The 26,932-nt window shown below is 39.9% G+C and overlaps 1 protein-coding gene across 1 annotated transcript in view; it reads right to left on the bottom strand.

The window, feature by feature from the left end:
• CSMD2 (CUB and Sushi multiple domains 2) overlaps positions 1-26,932 on the bottom strand; it is a 638,485-nt gene that overhangs the window by 82,243 nt on the left and 529,310 nt on the right. The window contains exons 43-48 of the mRNA XM_049775147.1: positions 23,021-23,198; positions 21,615-21,760; positions 10,157-10,237; positions 9,557-9,670; positions 6,410-6,598; positions 2,528-2,674 (exon numbers count right to left, since the gene is read on the bottom strand). Of these exons, the coding sequence (XP_049631104.1) occupies positions 2,528-2,674; positions 6,410-6,598; positions 9,557-9,670; positions 10,157-10,237; positions 21,615-21,760; positions 23,021-23,198 (855 nt within the window). The remainder of the gene's footprint in view (positions 1-2,527; positions 2,675-6,409; positions 6,599-9,556; positions 9,671-10,156; positions 10,238-21,614; positions 21,761-23,020; positions 23,199-26,932) is intronic.

Genomic DNA, 26,932 nt, shown 5'->3' with positions numbered 1-26,932 from the left:
GTCAAAGAAGAGACAAGATAGCTACATGTAGCACTGGGCTCCCTCTGGGAGTGGAGGCAGCTCTGGTTGTGTAGCTAAGTTCAGGCTCTTAAATTCCATTTTCTCCCAAAGAGATACAGAAAATAGTATTCTATGGGGCTGTTTCCCAAGATGAATACAGAGTGCAGGTTCATATCAGTGTGGCTGTGCACCTATTCTGGGATTTGGCCAGAATAGCAGTGCTCCTCAGCTCCACTTTCCTCCTTGGATACTGGGCTTATAAAGCCCATTTCATAGAGGTCTAGACAATGAAAGCAGGGTCACATGTGGAAAGCCCCTTTCACACTACCACTGCGCATGCAGGGCTGAATGAATGGCAAACATCCATTTTTCTTTTTTGTTCTGTTGGGAGATAAAGGAATCCAAGATATCAACCCACAGTCCTGGTCCTAGGACATAACTCAAAGGGACCTGTGGAGACCAAAATTTGAATGAGCAGGCTCCAAGTTTGATTTCTGATCCCAGAGCATAGACAGGTTGCCTCAGTGGGGATTAGGGTCTGTCCCTCAGGCCAAACTACAGACCAAACCCACACAATGTGGTTAAATGTTGCTAGGACTAGCTACATGAGCACTGCTGGTACCTCCCAAGGCCTTCATAATTCCAGTTTCCCCTCAGCACAGGACTTCACTTGTCTCATTCATTTTCTCAACAAATATATATGTAAAATTTTTCATGGGCAAGTGCCAGCTATTCTAATTTGAGAAATAAAGACAGCGCTCCTGATCTCAGAGGACCCACAATCAGATCTGCTGGCAGACTTCTTAAAGGGGAGCAGAATAGGAGGGATGTACCAGGCACAGTTCTGCAGCTTCTCTAGGGCTGTGTCTCCCAGAAAGTGGGACTACCTCCCTGTCAGAGGTGCTCTGCGATGGGAGAATGGCATGGCCCTGTGCAGAACAGACTTTGATATCCCAGAATCTGAATCCCAGAGACATTGTCACATGAGAATTGCAACAGCCTACTGTATTTTTAAAACTTTTTTTATTTTTTGACCATAACCAGTGGTTTTCAAGGTTGTTCCTGGGTATGTGTTCAGAGATCTCTTCTGACAGGGCTTGGGATATCATATGGGATGCAGAGGGGATTGAACCTGGGTTGACTGTATAAAAGGCAAGTACTCTACCTGTAGTATTATTGCTCTGGCCCCAGTATTTAATTAAACAAAGACCTGTTTCATCTGGTAATGCACTCACTACACAGCATCTGTAACTATTTGGATTCATTATCCCAAATCCATAGTTTATCTTCCAAACATTCAGCAAAAGATGCCTCCTCAAGAGCTTTGCATTCCTACTTGCATTGGCAGCACAGGGAGGAAACATTAATTTGCTGCATAGTCATTTTGCCTGGTCATGGTCTGAGGAAACCGAGGTCAAAAGAAGTGAAGTCATTTATTGAAAAATCATTTAGCTCATGGGGGACTGAGCTAAGCACCGGTCATAAAGTCCTTTACTTCTTAAATGCATAGTGGAAAGAATTTTAGGATTGGCTTGACAGAAGAAATGGTCTCTCAGATTGTAAAGTTTCTTCCCAGATTCCACCCTGCTTTGTCTGGTTTTGTTCCTTCTTGAAGTCATACCCGGAAATTAAGATGATTCAAACGGTCCTCTAAGGGTCCCCCAAGGCTACTATTGCAAGGGCAGTAGGACTGAAATAGGTGGGTAATCAGGCAGCCTGCTTAGAGCAGTCCAGACTTCTGAGGGAGGAGTCAGTGTTTGTTGGAGTTCCAGAAGCTGCAGGGAATCATGTCTGCCTCCAGACTTACTGATCACAGTCCATATCAGGTAGCTGGTCAAACTTCCTCCTTAGGGTAGACATTCATGCCCAGGAGTTCTAATAAAATCCATTTGTAAGTATCCTTTTGCTTTTTATAGACTGTGGCCCCATCAGGGACATCTGGCTTGGTCTCTGTACTGACTGCTCTGAGGGATTCTTCCAGCATTGGGGAGAGGCTCTGGGATCCTCCTTTGCGACTTAATAATTGTGACTTGGTTACCCATATCTTAGGGTTTGTCAGTCTTAAGGATATTTCAGGGGGTTTGTTTTGTCTTTAATTTTGGGTCATACCAGCAGTGCTCATTGGAAACCTCAGGGACCATATGTGGTGCCAGGGATCGAACTAGGGTCAGCTGTGTGCAAGGTTAAATGTCCTACCCACTATACTATCTATCCAGCCCAGAGGACATTTTTATTAGGGGATGAATCTCCTCTTAGAATTATCAAACTTAATCCAAACACATAGCCTGGTAGTAGAAGCAGAAGAGATGAGAGAAATGAAAAGAGGAGGAAGGAAAAGGCCAATGTCACTTTATAGCTCTGCATAAGAGAGGCTCAGAGATGCTTCAGTCCCTAGGCAAGAGTTTCACCATTGTTGGGGACACTGGTCATGGATTTTATTTGGGGGGGGGATGGGGATCATATTCTGTGTGATAAATTTAAGGGCTCAGAGCTATGGCCCTTCTCTGAGTTTTTATGTTCTACTCACCTGAATATCGAATCTTAAAGCCCTTCCGGTTGTAAGCATGGTCAGAGGACCAGCGCAGATACACAGCATTGCTGGAGCTAGTGACAATCAGGGGAGCTGAGTAATTTCCACTGAGGGCTTTCAGCAGTGGGCTCTGTCCTGAAGGGCCTGAGGGAAAGAGAGAGAGGACACAGGATTACAGATCACAACAGCCAGCAGAGGTGCTTAATCTGAAACATTTTTGGCAGCAACTTCCACTGTTTTCCCTTCTCTGGCAAGGACATGGAATGGGTGACAACTTGGTCAGTCAGTGTCATAATTTGTACCCTTCTCTTCATCCCCTCTATTCAAGCTGGTATCTGATGTTCTGCCGTAGCCCCTGGCTTACAGGCATGATAGCTGAATACCAGCAGGACTGTTGTGGTGCTGGCCGAGCCTCCCCCTGAAAAAGGGGGCACAGTCTTAGCAGACACTGCTGAGAAAAAGGCCAGTTGTGCCCTAAGTTAGCACCTGGCAGGATAGCAACAATGAATTTATTAAACATTAATGCATAAGAGAACTAACAATGCCAGTACATGAATAAACTGTGTGCCTTTGCCCCTTGCATTAAAACAAGGATTGCTGAAACACACCCTCCTTACCCTAAGTAGCTGGTAAAATCTACAATGATATTTTTCTCAAGCTGATAATATCTACAATAATATTTTCCCAAGCTGGTAGAAAGAACAATAATATTTTAGTCAGTTATTTTGTATTGTGTAGGCTATGAAAATATTTGGTCATTTAATGACATCTGCCCTTTTTTTTACAATAGTTCCTTGGTTTTGCACTAATAGACAATGGGCTTGTATTTTGTTAACAGTTGACTACTAAGAAACATATCCAAGAGGAAAGAATACGTATTTTTATGATTTCTGTTTAGGTTAAATGAAACTGATGACAAAGAATTTATAAAATACAATAATTTTAGATGGCTGTTTAATGATTGTGCTGATACACAAAAATGTTTAATCCTATGGTTAAAAAACATGTCAAGCTTGACCTACTTCCTACTATTGATAGTTTTTTGCTTAAATATGAAGCAGAACTCCCAATAAATTGAACTCAGTTCTGACTACTCTTGAGTATATCTGGTCTCTGAGTACCCATTCTTTGCTGACTCCTCACTCCCATTCTCCTATCGAATAACTATGAAGGTATGGTCAACTCTTGGCAGCTATCAGGGAGAAAAAAAATCTATTTGCTACTATGTGCCTTGCTCCAAGAAAAGATGCTGGTTTATGGAAGATCTGATTTTTTGGGGGGGTCACACCTGGCGAAGCTCAGGGGTTGCTCCTGGCTCTGTGCTCAGAAGCCACTCCTGGAGGACTTGGGGGACCATATGGGATGCCAGGATTCTAACCACCATCCATCGTGGGTCAGCTGCGTGCAAGGCAAACACCGTACCGCTGTGCTGTCTCTCTGACCCCATGGAAGATCTGATTTTTAAGCAGGAAATTTCTTCTGCCTTGCTACCTCTTTTGTGCATATCTCAGTACCTACTATGTCAAAAAATAATTAAATCAACTAGAAAACCATAGGAATATCTATCTGGATGTCTTATATAACATACATTCTCACTATTCCTTTCCAAAACTTTTCCAGAAAAAGAAGAGCCTGGAACCATATCCTGAGGGTATTGGTTCAAGAAGCAGGATTGCAGAGAGATAATTTCATAATTTCAAACACAGGATTTATTGTCCTGAAAAGCCTTTGATGGTTTTAAAATGTTGCTCAAGGATAAGGAGAGAGGCCAGGGCATATGCCTTGCATACATAGTTTTGAGTTAGATCCTTGGCATATAGGGTTACCATACACCCCTGGGTATAGTCTAGAATCTTCCAGCATAATTTGTCTGGGCCAGATAACTAAAACCTGAAGAAACATGAATGCCCAGAAACCTTTAAAGACTGGGTAAAAGGGAATGTCCAAATAACTTTGTGTGTTTTTTGGGGGGTCATACCCAGGGACTATTAGTAAATCTGTGCTTAAGAGTAACCCTTGTGGTGCTGGAGGTTCAAACTAGGTCAGCCTTTGCAAGGCAAGTGACTTGCCCCTGTATTTTGAAGACTTTTTGTAGACAGAGTGGGAACTGATATTGGTACTTAAGGAACCAATGTACTATCATGGCTTCTTTGTTAGAGTTGTGATGGATGTTTGAAGGTTGGTATTGGTGATAAATAGACCTGATGTAGGTCCTTAACTAAGATGTAGTATAGCTGCAGAAGCTATGAAACTGAACTTACTATCTTCCCGAGAGTAGATTCATTTAGCCTTGGTTACTGAACTGTTGAGACATTCTTTTAAATACCCATTACAGAAGAGGTTCACAAGCAATTTCTTCAAAAGAGAGTTCAACAAGTTCATATGAAAAAGACAATAGCCTATATTTATGATCTTGTCATACTCTCCTTTGGAAAGAAGAGAATTCTCTTACTCTGCCTCAATGAATGAATGAGGAGTAAGACTATTTAGACAGCTAACAGAACACAGTTTATTGATTCCCTATATTGAGAACATCACATTATTAAGTCTGATGAGCAAGGTCAACTACTAGTATAGCGGTCTTTGCAAGACACAGTACCCAGAAGATAAGATTTAGATTAAAATATTAGCATCTAGTGGTCTGGTCCATATGAGATATTCCCTATAACTAAATCAAAGAGCAAACTTTTATCCCCTTTACTACCTCCCAAAAGGTAAGAAATAAAGTTCAATATTTGCTGGTCCTCTTTAGGCTGGGAGGTAGCATTTTTCTCACTAGGAGATATAGATATGGGTTGGCATTAAAGGTGCTTCTAGCTTTGTGTGGGGGTTATATTAAGAAAAGTTTTAAAATTTAGTTTAAAAAGCTTTTAAAGTATAGTTTTAGAAAACATGTTCCAAGGGCCTGGAGAGATAGCACAGCAGTGTTTGCCTTGCAAGCAGCCGATCCAGGACCAAAGGTGGTTGGTTCGAATCCCCGTGTCCCATGTGGTCCCCCGTGCCTGCCAGGAGCTATTTCTGAGCAGACAGCCAGGAGTAACCCCTGAGCACCGCCAGGTGTGGCCCCAAAACAAACAAAAAAAAAAAACAAAAGCAAAAACATGTTCCAGTGGAGTTTGCTGTAATAAAGTCACTTAGAATTTCACCTTCAATCTCAGTCAGTGTTGATGGTGGAGGAGGGTTGTTGATGGTAAAGTATGAGACAGATTCAGTGGTTTGTTCAGATAGAAAGTTAGTCTCAATCGCCCATAATAAATGGTTCCTCAGCTTTTTTATTAGATTAATCCTCTATTTACCTCCTCTCTTTCTTTCTCTTATCACATACACTATTTGGAATGAGTTAGGATGTAGAACAAAGGGTAAACTGTTAATGCAGCTGTGTGCATGGGGGATGTTGTGTAGATAAGCAATAGCCTTAAGACTATGAGAACGCTCTGCTCTTCTTGGCAGGACTCTCCCTGCTAAGTTGTTTGTGCTATGGTTCCTTAAATCTGTTGAAGTCTGTATTCTCCCAGTAGGATTTTTCATGTGTGAACCATAATTTTCCTAGCAGGAAAAGTTCCTGCTTGGAACTGTCCAGCAGGATACTTCCCATGTAGGCCAATGCTTTCCCTAGCATGACATTTCCTGCTTAGACCAGCACTTTATTGTAAGCTTGCTTGACCACACAATATTGCCCATATTTTAGCTCTTGAATTCTCCTACAATCCCAGGCTATAAAACAAAAAATCTCTGCCTCTTGTATCTGACACTCTATTCATTTTTAAAGAATTAGGATTTGTGTGGTAGAGGGTAGAGCTTCCAGAAAGCTGGTAGGGAGGTCAGAATTTCTAGGATTCTGGCCCTCTGCTGACAGACAGAACATAACATTTGACTCACCATCAAAGATCTCAAACTCATCATATTGTTTCTCACTGAGAAAGTACTCCACTGTGACGGAGATGTTGTAATCAGGCTCCACTCGAACCAACCAGGAGCAGGTCTGAAACTGGGGATAACTTCCAGGATAGCTCTGACTTAAGATCACACCCGTGGAGTCGGTTAGAAGCTCATTCGTTGGGCAGTGCACTTTAATAAAGAAATACCAGAGATTGGAATGGAGTTGGAATCAGGGTCAACATGTTTATTCTTCTTGGCACAAAAGACTACCATTGAAAAATCAGAATTCAAGCACATGCAATTAAATACCAAAGCTTATCATTATATTGTTCATGATATGACATGAGAGGACCCTAATTCTGAATCACAAAGATTACATTGCTGAGATTTGGGCCGGTTGGAATCACTTTCAAGGTCAGATAAAGATTCTGGAATAGTTGGGGAGGAAAATATAGAGACAATAGACAGACACTCCAGGTCATCCAAGAGTTAATTTATTACATAGGGCTGGTTTAATCACAGAGTGAACAGGATGGAATTAAGTGCATGGGAGTTTGTGTTAAACACACCTGAATTTATAGCTTACATCTGTTACTTCCTACCCATGTGGTGTCAAACAAATTACTTTCTCTTCGTGCAATTTCTACATCTCCAACACGGAAAGATGCCACCTACCTTACAGGGATGTTGCACCATATAAAATGTGACAAAATTAAACCTGTTTATATATTCATTGTTATAAAAGAATGATCTATGGAAAGCATGCAACATGATGCTGCTCCCCTAATCATAGAGATGATGATGACAATAATTGCATCAGGGCCTGAAAGCACCAGTGGGTTGGCTGTAGTCTGATTAGTAGTAGTAAAACTCTAAAGAAAAATCTGTCACTTGAGGGAAGACAGTGAGAGTGAAACTTAGGAAAGGAATTGCTGGAAGAGCAGGATTAGTGTTTCGGTGATTGTCACTATGGAAGGGGAGAGACCAACCAAAAGCACCAAGTTGCTTCAGAGGGGTCTTGAGCACCCCAGGCACCCAGCATTGGGTGCTCTGTCCTCAGGGAAGTCTCACTAGCCCATGCACAACATTTCAGAGAATGGGACTTTGATACTTTTGTAGTATTTCTTCCATGAAAGTGTCCAGGCTTGAAGTCTTTGTTGGCGTTTCCTCTGTTAATACTCTCTATTGATTTCTCTCTTTTATTTATTTTTTTTGGTGGTAATGGGGTTGGGGGATTCACCAAGCTATGCTTAGGGCTCCTGCTTTGTGCTCAGGGACCACTCCTGATGGGACTCAGGAGACCATAGTGGTTCTGGAGATAGGCAACATACAAGGCATGTACTTTACCTGTTGTAATATCTCCCTGGTCTCTAGTATCTATTTCTTTTATAGAATTTGGAAAGTATAAGCTTTCTTCTAGGGTCAATCTGAGTGAATTATGGCTTCCTAAGAAATAATTTAAATATTGATTTATTGGCATAGATTGGGCACAATAGTATGATAATTTCAAACCTTTTACTTCAATAGTTTTATCCTCCTTTTATTCTCCACTATTTTCCCCCTTCCTCCTCCTCCTTTATTTATCCTTTCTATACCTCCATATATTCTTCTTCTTCCCTTGCTTCCCTTGTCTAATGGCTTTGATTAATTTGCAGTTCTTAAGTTCTAGTACACAATTTTTACTTATTTACCCGGTAAGACTGTTCTATTGAATTTAATACATTCTTTATAAAATTAAAAAATATTGGAATAAAATGTATGTACAATATAATTCATAGATTTTAGGTGCATACTTCAGTGGTCTTTGAAGAATGTAATATTCAATAGCCATAGTTATGCTCAAGATATACCATATTTTTCACTCTATAAGAAGCACCTGACCATAAGAAACACATAGTTTTTAGCCAAGGAAAACAAGAAAGGAAGATTCTAAAGCAAATGGTGTAACATGAGACGCTGTTAGGAGTCATCAGCTGGAAACAACCAGCCTGCAATGCTGAAGTATATTTACAATACACTGGTCCACAGCTAGTTAAACACATTTACCTAACTTTTTTGATTTTACATCAAAAAATAAAAAAAAATTTTTGAAATACTTTTTTGTTAATATAAAAATAAAATCACAGCATCTATAAAATAGTCTTAAACAAAAGCTCTCTATGTGACGGTGAAGGTGCATTAACATGATTGCTCATACTATGTGGTATGTCTGTGCAATAAAGGAGGCGTAAAACTGTGGATGTCAAGTGGTTAGTATATGCTTTCCTCTCCTGCTCTTAGGCTTCATTCAAATCCAGGTGGCATTTGCTCCATAAGATACACAGACAATTTTCCCCATCTTTTGAGGGGGGAAAAGTGCGTCTTGTGGCACAAAAAATATGGTAGTCTATTTCCATTATCCTAGAAAGTGCTCTCATAGTTCACTGCAATCAGAGTGATGTGCCTCCTCCTCTAGGAAGTCACTGATGCTATTTCCATAACCGTCTATTAGTTTTGTCTGCATTAGGCCCTCGTGCAAATTGAAATCCTATGGCAGTATTTTAATGTCTGATTTCTTTCACTAAACATCAGGCTAGTAAGACTGAATCTTTGATGATGATCTGTGTATCACTACTGCATTTATATTTTTACTGTTTGATGGCAATCGTAAAAAAAATTGATGAGCATGAGTTATTTCCCATTTGGGGTGATTATACAATTCAGATAAAAGTCTACTTTGTAGAAATGGGTTTTTTATTTCTCTTGAGTAAATAACAAAGAGCACAATTGTTGGATGACAAGGTAGGTGTATGCTAAACTTAATTAGTTAATTCATTCATTCCTTTTTATGGTGCTGGGAATCAAATCTAGGTTCTTAAATATGCAAGGCAAAAACTCTATTGCTGAGCTATATCCCTGGCTCTGTATGTTTAACTTTAAAGGAAACAATCAATACATTTTCTAAAGTATACTTTTACATTCCAACCAGAAATATGTGAAAATCAGTTTCTGCCCATCCTTGCCAACATTTAATGCTGTCAGTCTTCTGCTTTAGCTAACCCTCCCTTCAGCTCACTGTCCCATGGCTGGGAAGATAATGAGGAATTAAATTAAAGCTATATTTTGAGGCAACTCCAGACCTTTAAATGTATGTCTCAGTGCAATTACCTTCACATATTGGAGGAGGGCCTTCAAACTGCAGATAAGTTCCAAGCTTGCAGGTCAGGATTTCATTCCCCACCAAGGTAAAACCAGGCAGGCACCTGTAGCGTACAATGTCACCTGTCAAAGACAGAAAAAAATAAGGATTCCCTGGAGAAGTCTTGGCAGGTTCACCAGCACCTTTTTTATACTTTGAGACCATGCCTAGGCAAGATAATTATCAGTGAGTTGTGTTCTGTTTAGGCTGAAAAGACAGTTCAACTCCAATCAAATGACTCAGGACAACTGTCCCCACTCCCAGATTAGCCCTACTTTCCTGCTCCAGGAATGTTTCATGTCCATGGATTTATTTCTCAAAAACAGCCTGACTTGAATCACAGCAGGAAATTGCTTTTTCATCTCCCCTGCCTAGGAACAGCAAGGGATGTGTCGGATTATATCTTCGGTGCAAATTCAGTTAACAGAATATCAACCTTGTTTCATGGGGCCTTCTACTCTCTATGAACAGAAGGGGGTGATGAACCTTACAGATGGGGGAGAGGGAGTCCCTGCCTTTACCAGCCCTCTTCTCACCAGACCTCTCATTACTGGTTTGGGATTTAGTACCTATGTTGAATTCTTCATTCTCTGTGACGACTTCAGCATTGGGGAGGATGGTGGGAGGAGGGCATTTGGTGAGTGGATATGCTGAAAAGATAAATGACAAGTCAGTGTAAAAACATCAGTTTCAGAGTTCATAGGCACATTTGTTGAAATGCTTCACTTCCTCATTATTAATCTGTTCACAGCAAATATTAATATTTATGTATACATAGGCCAAGTTTAGCTGAATACTATTCAGCTTATCTTCTGTCACCCTCTCGTCGTTAATTTTTGATGCAGAAGCAGGAACCATAAATTAAAACTAACAATTATAGAAAAGAGATCTCAGAAGACAGACATTCACTGCCACTGAGGGAAAAGAGAGAGAAATATTTAGTGGTTTTGTGAGCATGGGTTTGGTGTTGGCCATCTTCCTAGGGCATCACCTTTACTCTCACAACAGCTGACACTCCGCTAATGAAAATGTGGAGGTTGTTCTTTTTTTTTAAAGTAAAGATACACTTTAAGGTCACACAGGAAATGAGTAGGTAGGATCTGATGCCAGGTCTGGATGCTCTCATGTCTAGTCTTTTTCTTACTACTTTCTTTGCGTGGTTTTGTGTGGGACCCTTTTTGAGTGGTTTACATGAATGCTATAGAAAACAGCTTGTTTCCCTTTTGACCTTTGGCCAAAACCCTCTCTGTCTTCCCTGGATTTTCTAATTCAGAAATCATCCTTTCAGGCAGATATAGACTACACATAGATGGTGTTACCCGGGCTTATAACTTGGTTTTGTTCTTTACCAAACTCATAGTCAAGTGCTATGTAAGTGTTAGAGGGATCATCACTACTACTAGTACTATTATTTCCAAAGTCACTTCACTTTAAAAGAATTGCATTCTTTTAAAAATTAATTATGCAATTTGTTACATTTTAATTAAAATTAATTTCGAAGTTTAATTACATTGTCATTAAAAATAGAATTTTTTTTGTTCTGTTTTGTTTTAGAGCCACACTTGACAGTGCTCCAGCCTTATTCTTGGTTCTGTTCTCCAAGATCACTCCTGAAGGGGCTTTAGGGAGCATATGTGGTGTTGAGAATAAAATCTGGGTTGGGTGCATGTAAAATAAGCACCTTATCTATTGTGCTATAGCTTGGACTTAAAATATGATATTTTAATGAAATATATATGTAAATTTATACTCATACAGAGCTAATTCGTAGACTATTGTTAATCCTTTACTATAACTTTTTAGTATTAATTCTGTATATGAAAATGTTTCTTTTTATAAAATTGTAGGGTTATGTGCTTGGTGTTGATCCTTGCTTGCCATCACAAAACTTCTTTCTTCCAATTTAATAATTTTTTTAAAAGAATAATTAAAATGATCTCATATAACTTACTAATATTATCTGCAATAATTGATTTAACAGATGAGCTATTTAGGTTTATAAAGTTGTGCAATTTAAAGGCAAACTGTGCTGATCATATTTATCTTTTCTGAGTTAAATTTTTTAAGATATTTTTGGGGGGTTACACCCAACTGTGTTTAGGATTTATTCCGAACTCTGCACTCAGGTATCACTCCTGGTGGGCTCAGGGGAGCATTTTTGGTTCCAGGGTTTGAACCCTGGCCAGACGTGTGCAAGGCAAATGCTCTTCCCTATCTGCTGGAAATGTCTCTAGTCCATTTTCTGTTTTAAAAGTAGAAATGACAAAAGCCCATGACCTTTTACAAGTAAAAGCATCTCATGTTGAAAGTCAGTAATTCATTCCTGGAAATGGTATTTTCATTGTAAAGATGTTGACTTGTAGCCCATTTCCCTTTTACTCTTTAGTGGAAAAATTTATAAGATGTAATGCAACCCCCCCAAAGTATTTTAGACAAGGAAATACCTTAAAGTGGCTAATAAAAATGGCTATGCTAGAAGTTAACAACTTGGAACACCACTTCATGATCACCTAGAATTGACACAAACTGTGCACTACAGCACATACACTTCACACTACAACATAGATGTTTGGCACACTGTGTATACCTTCTTCACTGGAGACACAGTAAGACCATAGGCAGAAAACAGGGCTCAGTGTGAAAGATGTGGTGGGAATGCTTGGGATATGGGGGGGCCAGAGCACTCTGCATAGAGAACCTGGCACTGAGGCTTCTCTCAGCAGCAACATCTTTTTTTTTATTTAAACACCTTGATTACATACATGATTATGTTTGGGTTTCAGTCATGTAAAGAACACCCCCCATCACCAGTACAACATTCCCATCACCAATGTCCCAAGTTTCCCTCCTCCCCACCCGACCCCTGCCTGTACTCTAAACAGGCTCTCCATTTCCCTCATACATTCTCATTATTAGGACAGTTCAAAATGTAGTTATTTCTCTAACTAAACTCATCACTATTTGTGGTGAGCTTCCTGAGGTGAGCTGGAACTTCCAGCTCTTTTCTCTTTTGTGTCTGAAAATTATTGCAAGAATGTCTTTCATTTTTCTTAAAACCCATAGATGAGTGAGACCATTCTGCATTTTTCTCTCTCTCTCTGACTTATTTCACTCAGCATAATAGATTCCGTGTACATCCATGTATAGGAAAATTTCATAACTTCATCTCTCCTGACAGCTGCATAATATTCCATTGTGTATATGTACCACAGTTTCTTTAGCCATTTGTCTGTTGAAGGGCATCTGGGTTGTTTCCATAGTCTTGCTATGGTAAATAGTGCTGCAATGAATATAGGTGTAATGAAGGGTTTTTTGTATTGTATTTTTATGTTCCTAGGGTATATTCCTAGGAGTGGTATAGCTGGATCGTCTGGGAGCTCGATTTCCAGCAACATCTTATACATCTTTCAGATACTTACCTGGGATTGTAGATGGATGGTCACATCAGACTTGCCCTGTATACAATTTTACTTGAAATGTAATACTATGTTTTGAGGATTTAACTTGATTTTTGTTTTTGTGTTTGGCCACATTTAGGCCCAGAGGCTATTACTGATTCTGTGCTCAGTGTGGTCTTTGATGGTCTTTAGGGGACCATATATGATTTCAGGAATTTGAACCACCATCAACTTCATACAAGACAAATAAGTGCCTTAATTCTTGAACTATCTTTCTGGCCCATTTAACTTGAAACTGCTTTTTTAAAATAACTGTGTTGGCTAAAAATTTTTCAAGCTTGGGGCTGGAGCAATAGTACAACAGGGAAGGCACTTTCCCTACATGAGGCCAAACTGGGTTCAATCCCTGGCATCCCATATCCCTGAGCACCATTAGGGATAATTTCTGAGTGCAGAGCAAAGAGCAACCTGGAGTGTCTCCAGGTACGGCTCCTAAAGAAAAAAATAATAAAAATGCTCAAGTTTTATGAATTATGAATAATAAACTCAAGATATAGTCTTGGTACACTGAGTAGAAGAAACCATAGTTAACATAAAGAAAGACCATGCTTGCTTTCAGTACACATTTCTGTTATTTCTTGTCGAAAAATTGTCTACAGAGCAGTAGTTTTTCCGACAGGGGGCGCTAGTATTCTTCCATTTCAATCGACTGAATTTTCTTTTTAAGGATTTATCCTTAATCGTACTGAGAATGCAACAGTATATAAAACAGGCAGTACTTGCCCTTACAGAACCAAAGCCCAGAGGAGAATGAGCCATCACTTTTAATCTCTGTCAATTTGGCAAATAACAGAAAAAGCATTTATTTTAGTTAATCAGGCATTAGATTAACAATTAGGCTAGCCATTTTTTCAAGTGTTAACAAACTATTTGCATTTCTCTTTCTAACTCTCTCTGTACGCCTTTTGTCCTGACTTTCCTTAAAAACTTAAAAAACTTTTAAGATTTAACCTTTTCATTTAATTTTCTCTAGTAAATTTTTTGTCATTGTTGGCATTTGCATATGTTTATGATACATTTATAGAAATATTAAATTTTTATCAAAAAGATAGTATGGGGCCAGAGCAGTGGCTCTAGCAGTAAGCCTTGCAAGCGCTAACCTAGGATGGACTGGAGTTCGGTCCCCCGGTGTCCCATATGGTCCCCCAAGCCAGGAGCAATTTCTGAGCACATAGCCAGGAGTAGCCCCTGAGTGTCATCGGGTGTGGCCCCAAAACCAAAAACCAATATATATATATATATATATATATATATATATATATATATATATATACTATCCATGGTATGGGGGGAGCACAGTTAGGGCAGAGAAGGGACCTTTATGACAATGATAGTTGGAAATGATCACTCTAGACAAGAATGGGTGATGAAAGGAAATAAAATGATAGGCATTACCCCTCAGTAATTTTATGCAAACCACAGTGTCTAAAAAGGAAGGAGAGAGAAGGAAGGAAGTGTGTGTGTGTTTGAGAGAGAGAGAGAGAGAGAGAGAGAGAGAGAGAGAGAGAGAGAGAGAGAGAGAGAGAGAGAGAGAGAGAGAGAGAGAGAGAGAGAGAGAGAGTGTGCTGGGGACATTGGTGGTGGGAAATGTGCTCTCCTGAAGGGTGTTGAATATTGCACGATTGAAACTCAATTATGAATAGCTTTGTATCTGCGAAAAGAAAAGACAACTGTATTGTGAACAACTTTGTATCCGCAATGTTTAAATAAAGCAATTAATTAAAACTCTGCACTGGTGAAAGGGGGTGTTCTTTCTATGACTGAAACCCAGTTACAATCATGTTTGTAATCATGGTGCTTAAAGATATTATTTTGCAAAATAAAAACATTTTTTCTAGCTAATTCCTCAATATTTAAAATTTAATTAACTATTAATAGTTTTGAAATTTAGTATCTTTCATTCTTAACTTCTTATTTATCTTTCAAACATACTTTCTAAAATCTTCAACCCTTCCAGAAAAAAAATATCAGTACAAAGACGTCTCTAAGCATAACCTGGAAACCAGAGATAGTACAGTGAATAATGTACTTGTTTAAATCTGGCTGACCTAATTCAATCCCTGGCACCACATATGGACCCCAGAGAACTGTCAGTAGTGATCCCTATACACAAAGCCCAAAGTAAGCTCTGCACACTGCCAGGTACGGCCCCAAAATATAAAAACAAATAAAAACATCCCACACCTAGATGTTTACTAGTTTTATTGAGGCAATTTCTCATTACATTGAAAAATTATATGTTTTCAGTTGAATTGCTCAGATATGTAAAATAAATTATACTTGTAAGCCAAAAATAAAAGAAAAATGATATGTTTGAAATTACAAATTTTCTATTCGGAGCAGAAAATTAGTGGAATACTGAAAAGTTTTAAAAAGAAAATTTTCTCAGGCCATACCACCTAGGACAGCCATCAGTCAGCATTTTGGTGCCTGACCTTTTACTGAGAATTTCAAATATACTGTATCTATAATATTACTACTTGAGAATTTGAGAGTGTAAATAACACGAGTCCTTTCCTGTTAGGTTACATCTTATTTTATCCAAAACAAAGATTATCCCTGGTTTCTTTGTATCTATTTATTTATTACATAGTTTTACACCAAACAGAGACCATGCCTGGTTCCTTTGTATCTGTTTGTTTACAACTTGTTTTTACCCCCAAACAGAGATCATATTACATGTAATCCTGAGTGGGACTGAGCTTTCTGTTCTTACTCTGTCCTTACTGGCCCGCCTGGGGGTAGTCTTTGTACACAATAAAAACCATAGTTTTGGTAGGCAGCTTGCTCTCCATATGAGGTAGAAGATTGTCAGACTGTATGTATTTCACCCTTAGCTTGGATTGGATTATTTCATGTGTGACCCTGATTCAGACTCGTTCACCCAAGGTTGGAAATATAGCACATAGAGTAACTTTACACTGTCCTTCTTGCTCCCCTTGGGGTCAAGCACTTTACAGCATGAACAAACTCCAGTGCCTAGTAAATAGGTTCATATGCTAACCTATGACCAGGACTCATTATTTTATGTCAAGTAGCAATTGAGAATCAATAGTCATGATAAAGTTCATGCATGCTAAACTAGGCTTTTTTGAGTACATTTTTGTTTTCTTTGAGTGGGGATGGGGGGTTTGTGCCACATTCAGTGGTGTACAGGGTTTACTCCTGTCTCTAGGCTCAACGATCATTCTTGGTAGCCCATACATTGTGCCAGGGGATCAAACTTGTTAGCTTTAAGCCCTGTTCTAGCTTTTCCACTACTACCAACTGTTTCTGCATACCTTGTTTTCTTTGGGTTGGATTGGCCTTTCCAAAGAAGCTTTTAAAGCTAATTGGAGTGGGGGATATAGTTCATATGGTCCAGCTCAATATACTAGATGATCTGCTTTTGGTTTCAACCCAGAAAATATGAAAATACCTTCCTTTGCCCTTTCTCTTAGTATATATCTCTTTTTCAGGTATGTCATGAGTAATTAAGTCTATAATTACCACATCTTTTAGTTACACCATCATCTCAGCCCATACAATTATTTTCTTTTATTCCACTGAAGTATATAAAATAAATATTTCTCTTAATCAATGAACCATATTCTCAACATGGATGATTTTTAATGACTATATTTTTCTTTATTTTTGTGTCTTATAATTTTTATGTCTAATAGCCTATAATTTTGCATTTTTAAAAATTCTATTTATTATAAATAACATTTAAAGGAATATCTTTTTTTTTGTTTTGTTTTTTGTTTTTTTTTGTTTTTTGTTTTTTGTTTTTTGGCCACACCCGTTTGATGCTCAGGGGTTACTCCTGGCTAAGTGCTCAGAAATTGCCCCTGGCTTGGGGGGACCATATGGGACGCCGGGGGATCGAATCACGGTCCTTCCTTGGCTAGAGCTTGCAAGGCAGACACCTTACCTCTAGCACTACCTCACCGGCCCCTTAAAGGAATATCTTAAAGCACATAACTTCATAAGTCCCAGAAGTAGGATTGATGGATTCTGTATCTCTACTGAAAGGAGTCTTCGATAACACTAATCAATGTGAGTTAAAATAATTTTTTTTTTTTTTAGTTTTTGGGCTATACCCGGTGATGCTCAGGGGTTACTTCTGACTATGCTCTCATATGGGGTGCCAGGGAATGAAACTGAGTTGGCCGTGTGCAAGGCAACATTCTGCCTGCTGTACTATCTCTTCAGTTCCTCCCTGTCCTATTATTTTAAACTATCATTGTTCTTTAATTATGTTTTTGTATGGAAATTACTATCAACTTTTACTTAGTATAATGTTGTAAGTAAAACCTCACTATCCTTGGGATGCTTAGGATGCTGAGGTTACTTTTGGTGGTATGCAGTTAGTAGTGCAGACCTAATGGGTCAGAGTACAGCTAGATATGTGGAACTGCTCTGGCTCAGTGGTGTAGTTACTACCATGTATGTGCCTTAGCAGTGCCTAGGCACCAATTGGTCTGAGGAGCAAACTTGCACTCCTGAACATGGAAGGCATGAGCTCCAAAAACCCTTGAAGTTATCTTCCTGGGCCAAGACTTTGCAGGGAGAGGGATTTAATAAATTTATGTTTTTTAAATTAATTCTTTCAGCTTTTAATTTAATATAAAACTATACTTTCTTATATATAAATAATTTTCATTGTTTACAACTTTTCCTAGATGGACTATGTTTTGCTTAAATGTGTTTTTTAGAAATTTTGCAGTACTATGGATTTATTAGTGAATAACAAATGATTTGAAATTATTTTCTAGTTATATTTTTAGTTATCATAGAAGTTATTCATAGATAAATTTTTCTAGTTATCATAGTCAATAATCAAATAATGTCTTATTGATTCTACCCCCACAAGACTTATGGGCAATCACTTCCTCTAATCTCTCTTCTAACTACTTTGCATTTGTTAATAGCAATGATTAGTTTTAATCTTTTAAGGATTAGGGCTGTATTTGTTTCCTGCTTTGAATCTATATTTTCAACTTTAGATTGAAACATGTATTATTGGAAGGTAAATGCTTTCCAATGTAAAATATAATTGTCATATTTTACATAACTGCTCTATTTTGAGTTATTGATGCATCTGTTATTGGACTTTTACATCCTTAAGTAACAATTCAAACTGAATTTTTAGAAGGTATTAACTTGAGTCTCTTGGAAGTCTGCACAAGATTGCTTCTTGCTTTCATATGTGGCATTTCCAAAATTTCCCCCTCAACATTGACTAAAATATATATTTTAGCTTCAGAATTCAATGGCAAAAATGCTCACTTGGATCATTTGAACTAGTTTTTGTGTCCTCTGGTCTTCTCCATTGAAATTCTGTTTGTTAGTTGTTTTTTGGGCCCCACCAAGAAACAGTAAGCAGTGCTCAGGGATGATTCATGGTTCTCTGCTCAGAGATCATTCCTGGTGGGGCTTGGGGAATCATATATGTGCTAGAGACTTGAACCCAGGTGTGCAAGGCAAATATTCTTTCTGCTGTATTATGGCTCAGGCCCAAATTCACTATTATCTTAAGTGAGGAGGTGGCTTGAGCTATTCTAACAATTTTATTTCTCATAAAACCTGTACTAAATGAATACACCAATATACACAGCATTCTGTTTTATTCAGCAGGTTATTATTATCACCATTAACTAATGATGCTCAAATTATTCCTATCTGTTCAATGCCTACAAGCTAGAGTTGATGTCCTTTCGGCAGGTGTCCATCATATCCTGAACACTTTCTTGCTTACTGATACAAAATGCTCCAGGTTCACCTTGTGGTTTCTCTGCCCCAGCTGAGGCATCATCTACTTATTATTCCAGGAATTCTGGTTCATTTCAATAGAAATAGTCTTTAGAAACCAGTATGTGCTACATCAGGGGTCTCAAACTCGAGGCCCGAGGGCCGTTTGCGGCCCTCCATACAACATTTTGTGGCCCGCGGCCGGCCGTCAAATATCGCAGTATTTGCGATTATTCGCTTACCGAATAATCACGATAAAAATTGCATTAGTAAGAAAAAAATCGCATTAAACATTCGCATACCTTGAGCAGTTCCGTTCAGGGTATGCAAATGTTTAATGCTATTTTATGCGATTTTTTTTCTTACTAATGCGATTTTTTATTGCAAATATTCGGTAAGCAAAATCCCTTATGCGGCCCTGCCTCACCCCGACTTTGCCTCCTGCGGCCCCCAGGTAAATTGAGTTTGAGACCCCTTTGTGCAGGCAGTACTTCAAATCCCTCTCCATGGAAAAAAAGTAAGGAATGTTTGTATGTGCACATAGACATATACACCCATACTTTCTCCTATCTCTTTTGCACAGAGTGTAAAACCACAGATATGCACACTGGGAAGAAAGCATATTAATCCTAGTGCTCGATACTGTTTAGTTTCTGTTCTCAAATGGGAGTCTTAGAATGTCTCCTGCTATAGATAAGAGGGGAACTACTGTCTTCCTCAACTTTATTTGGGTTTTTTTACCCCAAGAAATCCATCTGAAGTTGAAAATAACCTATATAGAAAATTCATTTAGCACACTTAACCTTCTAAACATTCCAGTTTAGCTTCGCTGACTTACATTAGCCTACAGCGGGAAACATCCTCTGCTCCTGGTGATTACACGGTTGGCTGAGGGCTGCAGGGCGGCCGCTGCCCAGCATCATGAGAGTGTCAGACCATATACTGCTGGCCAAGGAAATGAGGAAAATTCCAAATATGTCTTGTACCAAACATAAAGACATAAAGTCGAGAAATTGTGTTATACTATTCTGTGTTAGGGACCACTGGCAATAATGTTGATTATGCCAAGTACTAAAGTAGCTATTATTGAGTGCTTTTTAAACTCTGTGCCTGGAATGAAGGAATTTCATGTGTTTTTCTTTTTTTTTTTTTTTTTTTTTTTTTTTTTTTTTTGGTTTTTGGGCCACACCCGGTGATGCTCAGGGGTTACTCCTGGCTATGCACTCAGAAGTCACTCCTGGCGAGGGGGACCATATGGGACACCGGGGGAATCGAACCGAGGTCCATCCAAGGCTAGCGCAGGCAAGGCAGGCACCTTACCTTTAGCGCCACCGCCCGGCCCCAGGAATTTCATGTGTTTTTAAAGAACTAAACTCTGTGACTTAACCACTTTGTGGCTAAGATGTGGTGAGATGAAAGCTCAAGGTCATAGCTCAAGTATGAGTCTGAAACCATTCTGTGACCTGGGACAAGTTCACATAGGATCAAAGTAATAACACTTTGGGCCTGGAAGGTGGCTCAGTGGTGCAGGGCATGTGCCTGGCAGGCCCCAGGACAGGGGTTCAAATTTAAGTCTTGCCTATGCAGAGGCCATTAGACACCTGCCTTCAGAGGAGAGGCAGAAAGGGCAGGAGATGGTGCAGGGGCTTAGGAAGAGCCCAGGGCCAGTCTAAAGCTGTGAGTTTAACTATCGGCACCATACTTGAAATGGAGATGGTCACAATATCAGAGTCTAAGGCTCTTTAGCCTGAAAATCTGGCTCCCACTGTATGGTGAGATTATGTCCCTCCGAAGGGATGTGGGATGTGGGCCAGAACCTCATCTTCATGTGACTTACCTTGGGGAGTGTCTCCCAGATCGAGCCAACGCTTCTGTAGGTCTACAATTGTTTCTGTGTCACTACTGTTATCTTTCTGAGAACTTGGGGCTAAAAGTGTTCACATTTCTAAAAATGTACCATGTACAATCCTTGATAGTCTCTCCAGAGCCGACAGTGCAGAATTTAGAGAACTGGATTCTGTTTCCAATTCTCTCTATGCTTTTGGGGCAAGTATTCCTTGAGATTTTTTCTTTCTTTTTATCTTTCTTTTCGTTTTCTTTTTTGGTCACTGCCAGGAGTGATCAGAGCTTACTCTTGATTCTGTACACAGAGGTCACTCCTAGGAATCTCAGGGGTCAGTAAGGGGTGTGGGGGATGGAACCCAGTTGGTCATGTGCAAGGCAAGTCACCTACTGTATTATTACTCTACCCCTCTTTTATTAGCCCTTTTCTGGCCCTCAACTCTTCCTTAATAAAGCCGAGTGGTGATAAGTGTGTCTCAATCCCACTATTAGAATTCTCTTGCTAATTCTTAGCAGGCACTAGCTCAGGACCCTGGCTGCCCACACAGAGATTTTGGCTTAGGTCCCAAGTAAGGCAGAAACAAGGTTTTGCACCAGATCTGAAGTAGAGGCAGATAGCAAGTCAAGGGGCCCGAGTGATAGCACATGGCTGATCCAGGACGGATCTTGGTTTGATCCCCAGCAACACATATGGTCCCCTGAGCCAGGAGCGATTTCTGAGCAAAGAGCCAGGAGTAACCCCTGAGCCTCACCGGGTGTGGCCCAAAAAGAAAAAAAAAAAAGAAAGCAAATCAAGCATTTCTCATTTAACTTGCCCTGGAGGTTTAGCACCAGGTGCTTTTTTGCCCTCATGGAAACAACTGGCTTATGGAATTCAGTGTAGGAGTTTATATAGGCTATACATTTAATTATTACAACTGAAGGCATCAGTGCTGAGCAGCTACATACATCTCAGTCAGAGCATAGGCATAGATAAGACTATCATCATACTGACCTGAGAAGGCTATAGCAAAGATCCCGCCTGTGGCTGTGTCCCGGTGAAACTTGAGCAGGACCTGGTTGGAAGAGCTGTGTGCTGTTTTCTTGACCAGGCTCCGGGTGAAGACCACAAGCTGTGGTGCAGTCTTCTGTGGACCATCCCTGCATTCAGAAATGAAGGTGTTGGCATGTCATAAGCCACCATGATCACCTACTCTACGTGGCACCAATGGTGGCCTTAAATGAGGCCTGGAGTAGGCAGTTACGACGTTTCTTGAATCCAACATGGTCTTCCCCAGTGCCCTGCCTCTCTTCAGCCTCTCTTCAGTATCTCTGAGCTTAGAATAGTGAAGCCCACATTGATTCCTCATGCATCTCAGGAAGCCCAGGAATCAGGAGCTATAGAGTGGGCTGTGTGTCTGACTGTAAGCTCTTGAACTGAGGGAGTCCTCGGCATATCCTTGAGATTTGAGGCAGTCCTGTACCTGAGGGAGCATAAGTACAGGGCGCCCATACCTTTCCTTCATGCAGCCCTTTTTCCTATCACCCCCACAGAGAGACTTATCCATGTTGTCTCTCAGGTCAAAGCAAATTTATAACATTTATCTGGCCCTCCCCTACCTGTCCTTAGTCACTGCTTAGAAATTAATCCTTAGCAGAGCAGTGGCAGTTTTCTAGCTAGAAGAATTTTGGCCAGAGAAATTTTTTTTCTACTGTTCTGAGAAGAGAAAAACCTTCCAAACAAAGGAACCTACAAACCATCCAAAGATTTAGTGGTTTGAAAAAAACTGCAGGAAATGGCATTTATCAATGAAGAACCATGCATATTCTAACTTTAAAATAAACTCCAGATATTCTAACTATAAAATTCAGAATAGAGCTGACGAAGGTCACATTTAGGGCTATTTATACTTAAAGTTAAATCAAGTTTAAACTCAGCTCCTCCGTTTCTCTTATTATATTTAAGTGCTCACCAGCCACAGGCAACCCATGGTCAAGGATGGAGCAGATGCCAGAGCCCATTATTGTTGTGGGATGTTTTGCTGAACAGAACAGGGTCAACAGGATATGGCCAGTAGGATTCCACAACTCAACCCCAAAACTCTTACAATAAATTTTGGGTTGGATGTTGGAAATATCAGAGAAGTTCACAGATTTCTGCCAATCCCCAGGCACAGACCTATTAGCACTTAGCAACTAAGAGGATTCCAGGCCGGGAACCCTGGTTTTCCAATCCTCTCATGGGACCAGCACTTATTGCCACATCCTCAGTCCTCATCCCTCTGTGCATCCTGAAACACAGGGAGCTGACAGACATTGGAAGCCACTCAATATTTCTTTCTCTAAACTCAGACATGGGCAACCTGATTTGGAGCCCAACTAGTGTCCTATTCCAATGGGCCCCCATAGCAACTGGCTTACCACACAGTAATGTAGTCTCCAGAAGGCTCTGTCTGCAGCAGGCTGAGGTTGAGGAAGATACCATGACCAAAGGGCACAGTGATGAGCCAGACACAGTCCTGTGAGCTGGAGTAGGGACTGGGAAATCCAGGGGAGTACACGGTGCCATTGAAAGCAGTGATGTTCCCACCACAGGGAACTGCCAGGGAGGAAATATGCACATAGATGAGGGCAAGCTCACACTAGAGCTGATGTCCTATTGATGTCCCAGCTCAAATCCTCCTAATTAAAGAGGTTGGGTCACAGGGAGATGAGGGGTGCGTCTGATTATCCCCACTGGTCCTGGCACACCATACCTAACCTGCCTGACCCCTATCTCCATTGCAGGCACTTCTGGGCCCATCTTCACACATGGTGTCTTTGTGGATGACACTCAAAAGGAAGGACACACCAATACTTCCCCCTCTCTTTTCTTAGGAATGGAGGTGTCTGTTCCAGTCAGGGCTGTACTACTTTTTCTAGGAAGAATTAAGAAAGAATGAAAGGGTTTCTTTGTTGGAAAAAAATGTGTCTCTTTATTTGTTTAAGACTCTTAAAGCGATGCTTCTAGTCTTGACTTTAGACTTGGGAATTCTTATGCTGAGGCTATGGTTGGGTTCAAATAGAGGTTAAATCATTTATTGATTAAATGACCTCAGATAAATAGCTGACTTAAGACTGGCTAATTCTTGTGCCAAGGCTCTAGTTGGGTTCAAATTGTGGCTAAACTGTTTACTGATTAAATGACCTCAGATAAGTAATTACCTTGAATATGGAAAGAAGGCCTTCTTCTACTGGCCCACCCCATCAGAGGACCATGATGGCAATGAGATTAACTGGTGGGTATAAAATGCTCAGCCTAGTACCCAGTTCACAGAGAAGGCACAAGGGACAGAGATATCCTCTTTTCTTCTGATCTTTCGGTTCCCACCAAGTGACCCCTGCTTTAAACCCACTATGATCTAGGATTTAGATATGTGGAATAAAGTGGTCTATTATTAATTTTTAATTTTTATTGTGGGTTGGGTAACATGATTACAGTAGTGTTCACGTATGGTTTTGATGTACAAAGTTGTACCTTCTATATCATCAGTGTGCCTAATATTCTATCACTGTCCTAGTATTATTCTATTTTTAATTTGAGATACTGCTATCCTATGTTCCAGTGTGCCAGGTTCCTTCCACTATTAATGCCCTCTTTCCCATCCTGCTCTAGCATCTCAGATCATTGTTCCAATAAAGGTATCTTGAAGTCTCCATAGTGTTTAGACGAAGTCATTGGAGGTAATAATGAGGAATTTGGGGCAACCTCCTCTGGTGTATTAGCTGGCACAGGACATAAATCAGACATAGTATGAAGCTGATCAGACTGAGAAGAATCCTAATGCCTCTAAGCAAAGTTTTGTTAGCTAGAAAATGATCCTGAACAAGATGCTCATGGATGCATAGTTGTTCCTGCAGGTACTGAATAGCCCTCTTCTCAGACCCTATCTCAGATTGGCAAGGCCTCAGGAGGCAAAGGGAGAAAAAAAAATCTAGGTCAGCCATTCAAGCATCTGCAACATAGGGTAAAACCTGCATAAGTTTGGTATGCCAAGGAATATTTGGAGGACTCCTCCTTTGTTCTTGTGAAAGCATGGGAGAATTCTAGAAGAATTGACATTTATATTTCACTTTCATGATGTTAAGGGCTAAGAAAATGATAGAGTACAAAGATCAATGCTTGAGGAGGGAACACATACACCAAGAACCAGACAGAGGAGAGCATGGCCCATTGGGAAAGAAAGTTCAGCTTAGTTAAAATAAAGTCTGAGAGTGGAGAGGACTGGGAGGAAGCCTGGGTCAGCCATGGAGAGATGAAGTGTCTCATAGTAAGGGCTTAGATTTAATCCAAGGAAGATAAGGATGTTCTGTTGGTCCGAGGTGAGAGGGTGTCAAAAGTATACTAAAAATTTTGAAGGTACTCCTCAAGTACATTTTGGAAACTGGATTGATTATTTGGAGACCTTAAGGAGCTTCAGCCAAGTGGAGGTTTAGATTAAGATAGCAGCAACTGAGTCTGGAGCGATAGATAGCACATCGGTAGGGTGTTTGCCTTGCAAATGGCCAACCTGGAATGGACCCGGGTTTGATCCCCGCCATCCCATACAGTCCTCCAAGCCTGCCAGAAGCGATATCTAAGTGCAGAGCCAGGAGTAACCCCTGAGCACTACCAGATGTGGCCCAAAACTAAAAAAAAAAAAAAAAAAAAAAAAAAAGATAGCAGCAAAAAATAGGAAGAAGTGGATACATTTGCAAGGAATTAAGGCAGGGGTCTCAAACTCAATTTACCTGGGGGCCGCAGGAAGCAAAGTCGGGGTGAGGCAGGGCCATATAAGGGATTTTGCTTACTGAATATTCGCAATAAAAAATCGCATTAGTAAGAAAAAAATTGCAAAAAAATCACATTAAACATTTGCATATCCCGAACGGAACTGCTTGGGGTATGCGAATGTTTAATGCGATTTTTTTCTTACTAATGCGATTTTTATTGCGATTATTCGGTAAGTGAATAATCGCGAATACTGCAATATTTGAAGGCTGGCCACGGGCCTCAAAATGTTGTATGGAGGGCCGCAAGTTTGAGACCCCTGAATTAAGGTGTAGAATAAGTGAATATAATAGATAGGAGGGAGTAAAGCAGTCAGATTAAGAGATGGATCTAGAGGAGTCAAGAGGAAGGTAGAATTTTAAATTTAATGGCAGAAAATAGTTAGAGTTTAAATATCTCCATATAGATATTTAATAAGGATATGGATGTCTAGGTGTAATTTTTGATTGCAAGATTAAGATGAAATTTGGATGAAAAGTGGATGAGGAAAAGACAAGAAGAAAATCTAGAAAGGGACTGGAGAGATAGAACAATGTACAGGGCACTTGCTTTGCATGCTGCCATCCCAAGTTCAATCATAGCATCTCATCCCCCAACCCTGCCCCCAGAACTTCTATGAGTGATTCCTAAGAGCAGAGCCAGGAATGACCACTGAGCATTGCCATGTGTGGCCCACAAGTAAAAACAAGCAAACAAAAATTAAAATCTAGGGAGAAACTTCAAAGAACAATACTTAAAGAACAAAGAAAAGGATAGCCAAAAAAGTGATCATGGAAAGATAACTTGGTGAGTGAATATGGTGGTGAAGACATCAAGGGAAGCAGGTTTCTCTGAAGGGATAAGGGCTTCTGGCTCAGAAAGTTTCATGAACAAAGTTCTACCCTTTTCTCTCTCTGGCGAGGCTAGGAAAAGATAAGGAGTTAGGAATAAAGCTGGCCACATACAACTGAAAAATCAACAATTCCATAATACTAGGTTACGAATGAAGATTATTCTGAAAATTTGAGGAGTAAACTAGTGTCTTAATAGTTTTAAAAATTTCTGTCTTATGTTCCTATAGCAGAAAAGCTCATTTGTGCCAGAAGATTATTTTTCTATAGAAATTCATACTTTGAGACCTCAATCTGTGATTTAATTATTTGCAGTTACTTTCACAAGCAACTGCAAACTCTCACATAATACCAACCCCATTATTCTAATAAAGATATTGGAGCTTTCAGAGAAGGGATTCAGGAGGGAAAGTCCATGGCAATTTGACCTCAGATCTGGGCACTTTCTCCTAACTAGACCATCTGCTCACAGCACCAAGCCTTTACCTTTCAAGGAATATCTCAACTTCTCCTGTGGGAAATGCTGAATCCCCAAATAAAAATGAAACCAAGACAGATTTTCGTAGGGGCTGAAAAGTCCCTAGTTCTTGCATTTTATTCCTAGATAATAAACAATCTGGGAAGTATTACCCCTTGTTCCTTAATATTATCAACTCAGATTTCTACAGGCACATGTAAGAGAAAAAGAATAAA

The sequence above is a fragment of the Suncus etruscus genome, chromosome 6 (assembly GCF_024139225.1).
Source record: "Suncus etruscus isolate mSunEtr1 chromosome 6, mSunEtr1.pri.cur, whole genome shotgun sequence".
NCBI lineage: Eukaryota > Metazoa > Chordata > Mammalia > Eulipotyphla > Soricidae > Suncus > Suncus etruscus.
The sequence above is the reverse complement of the archived record's forward strand: the minus strand, read 5'-3'. Positions and strand labels throughout refer to the sequence as shown.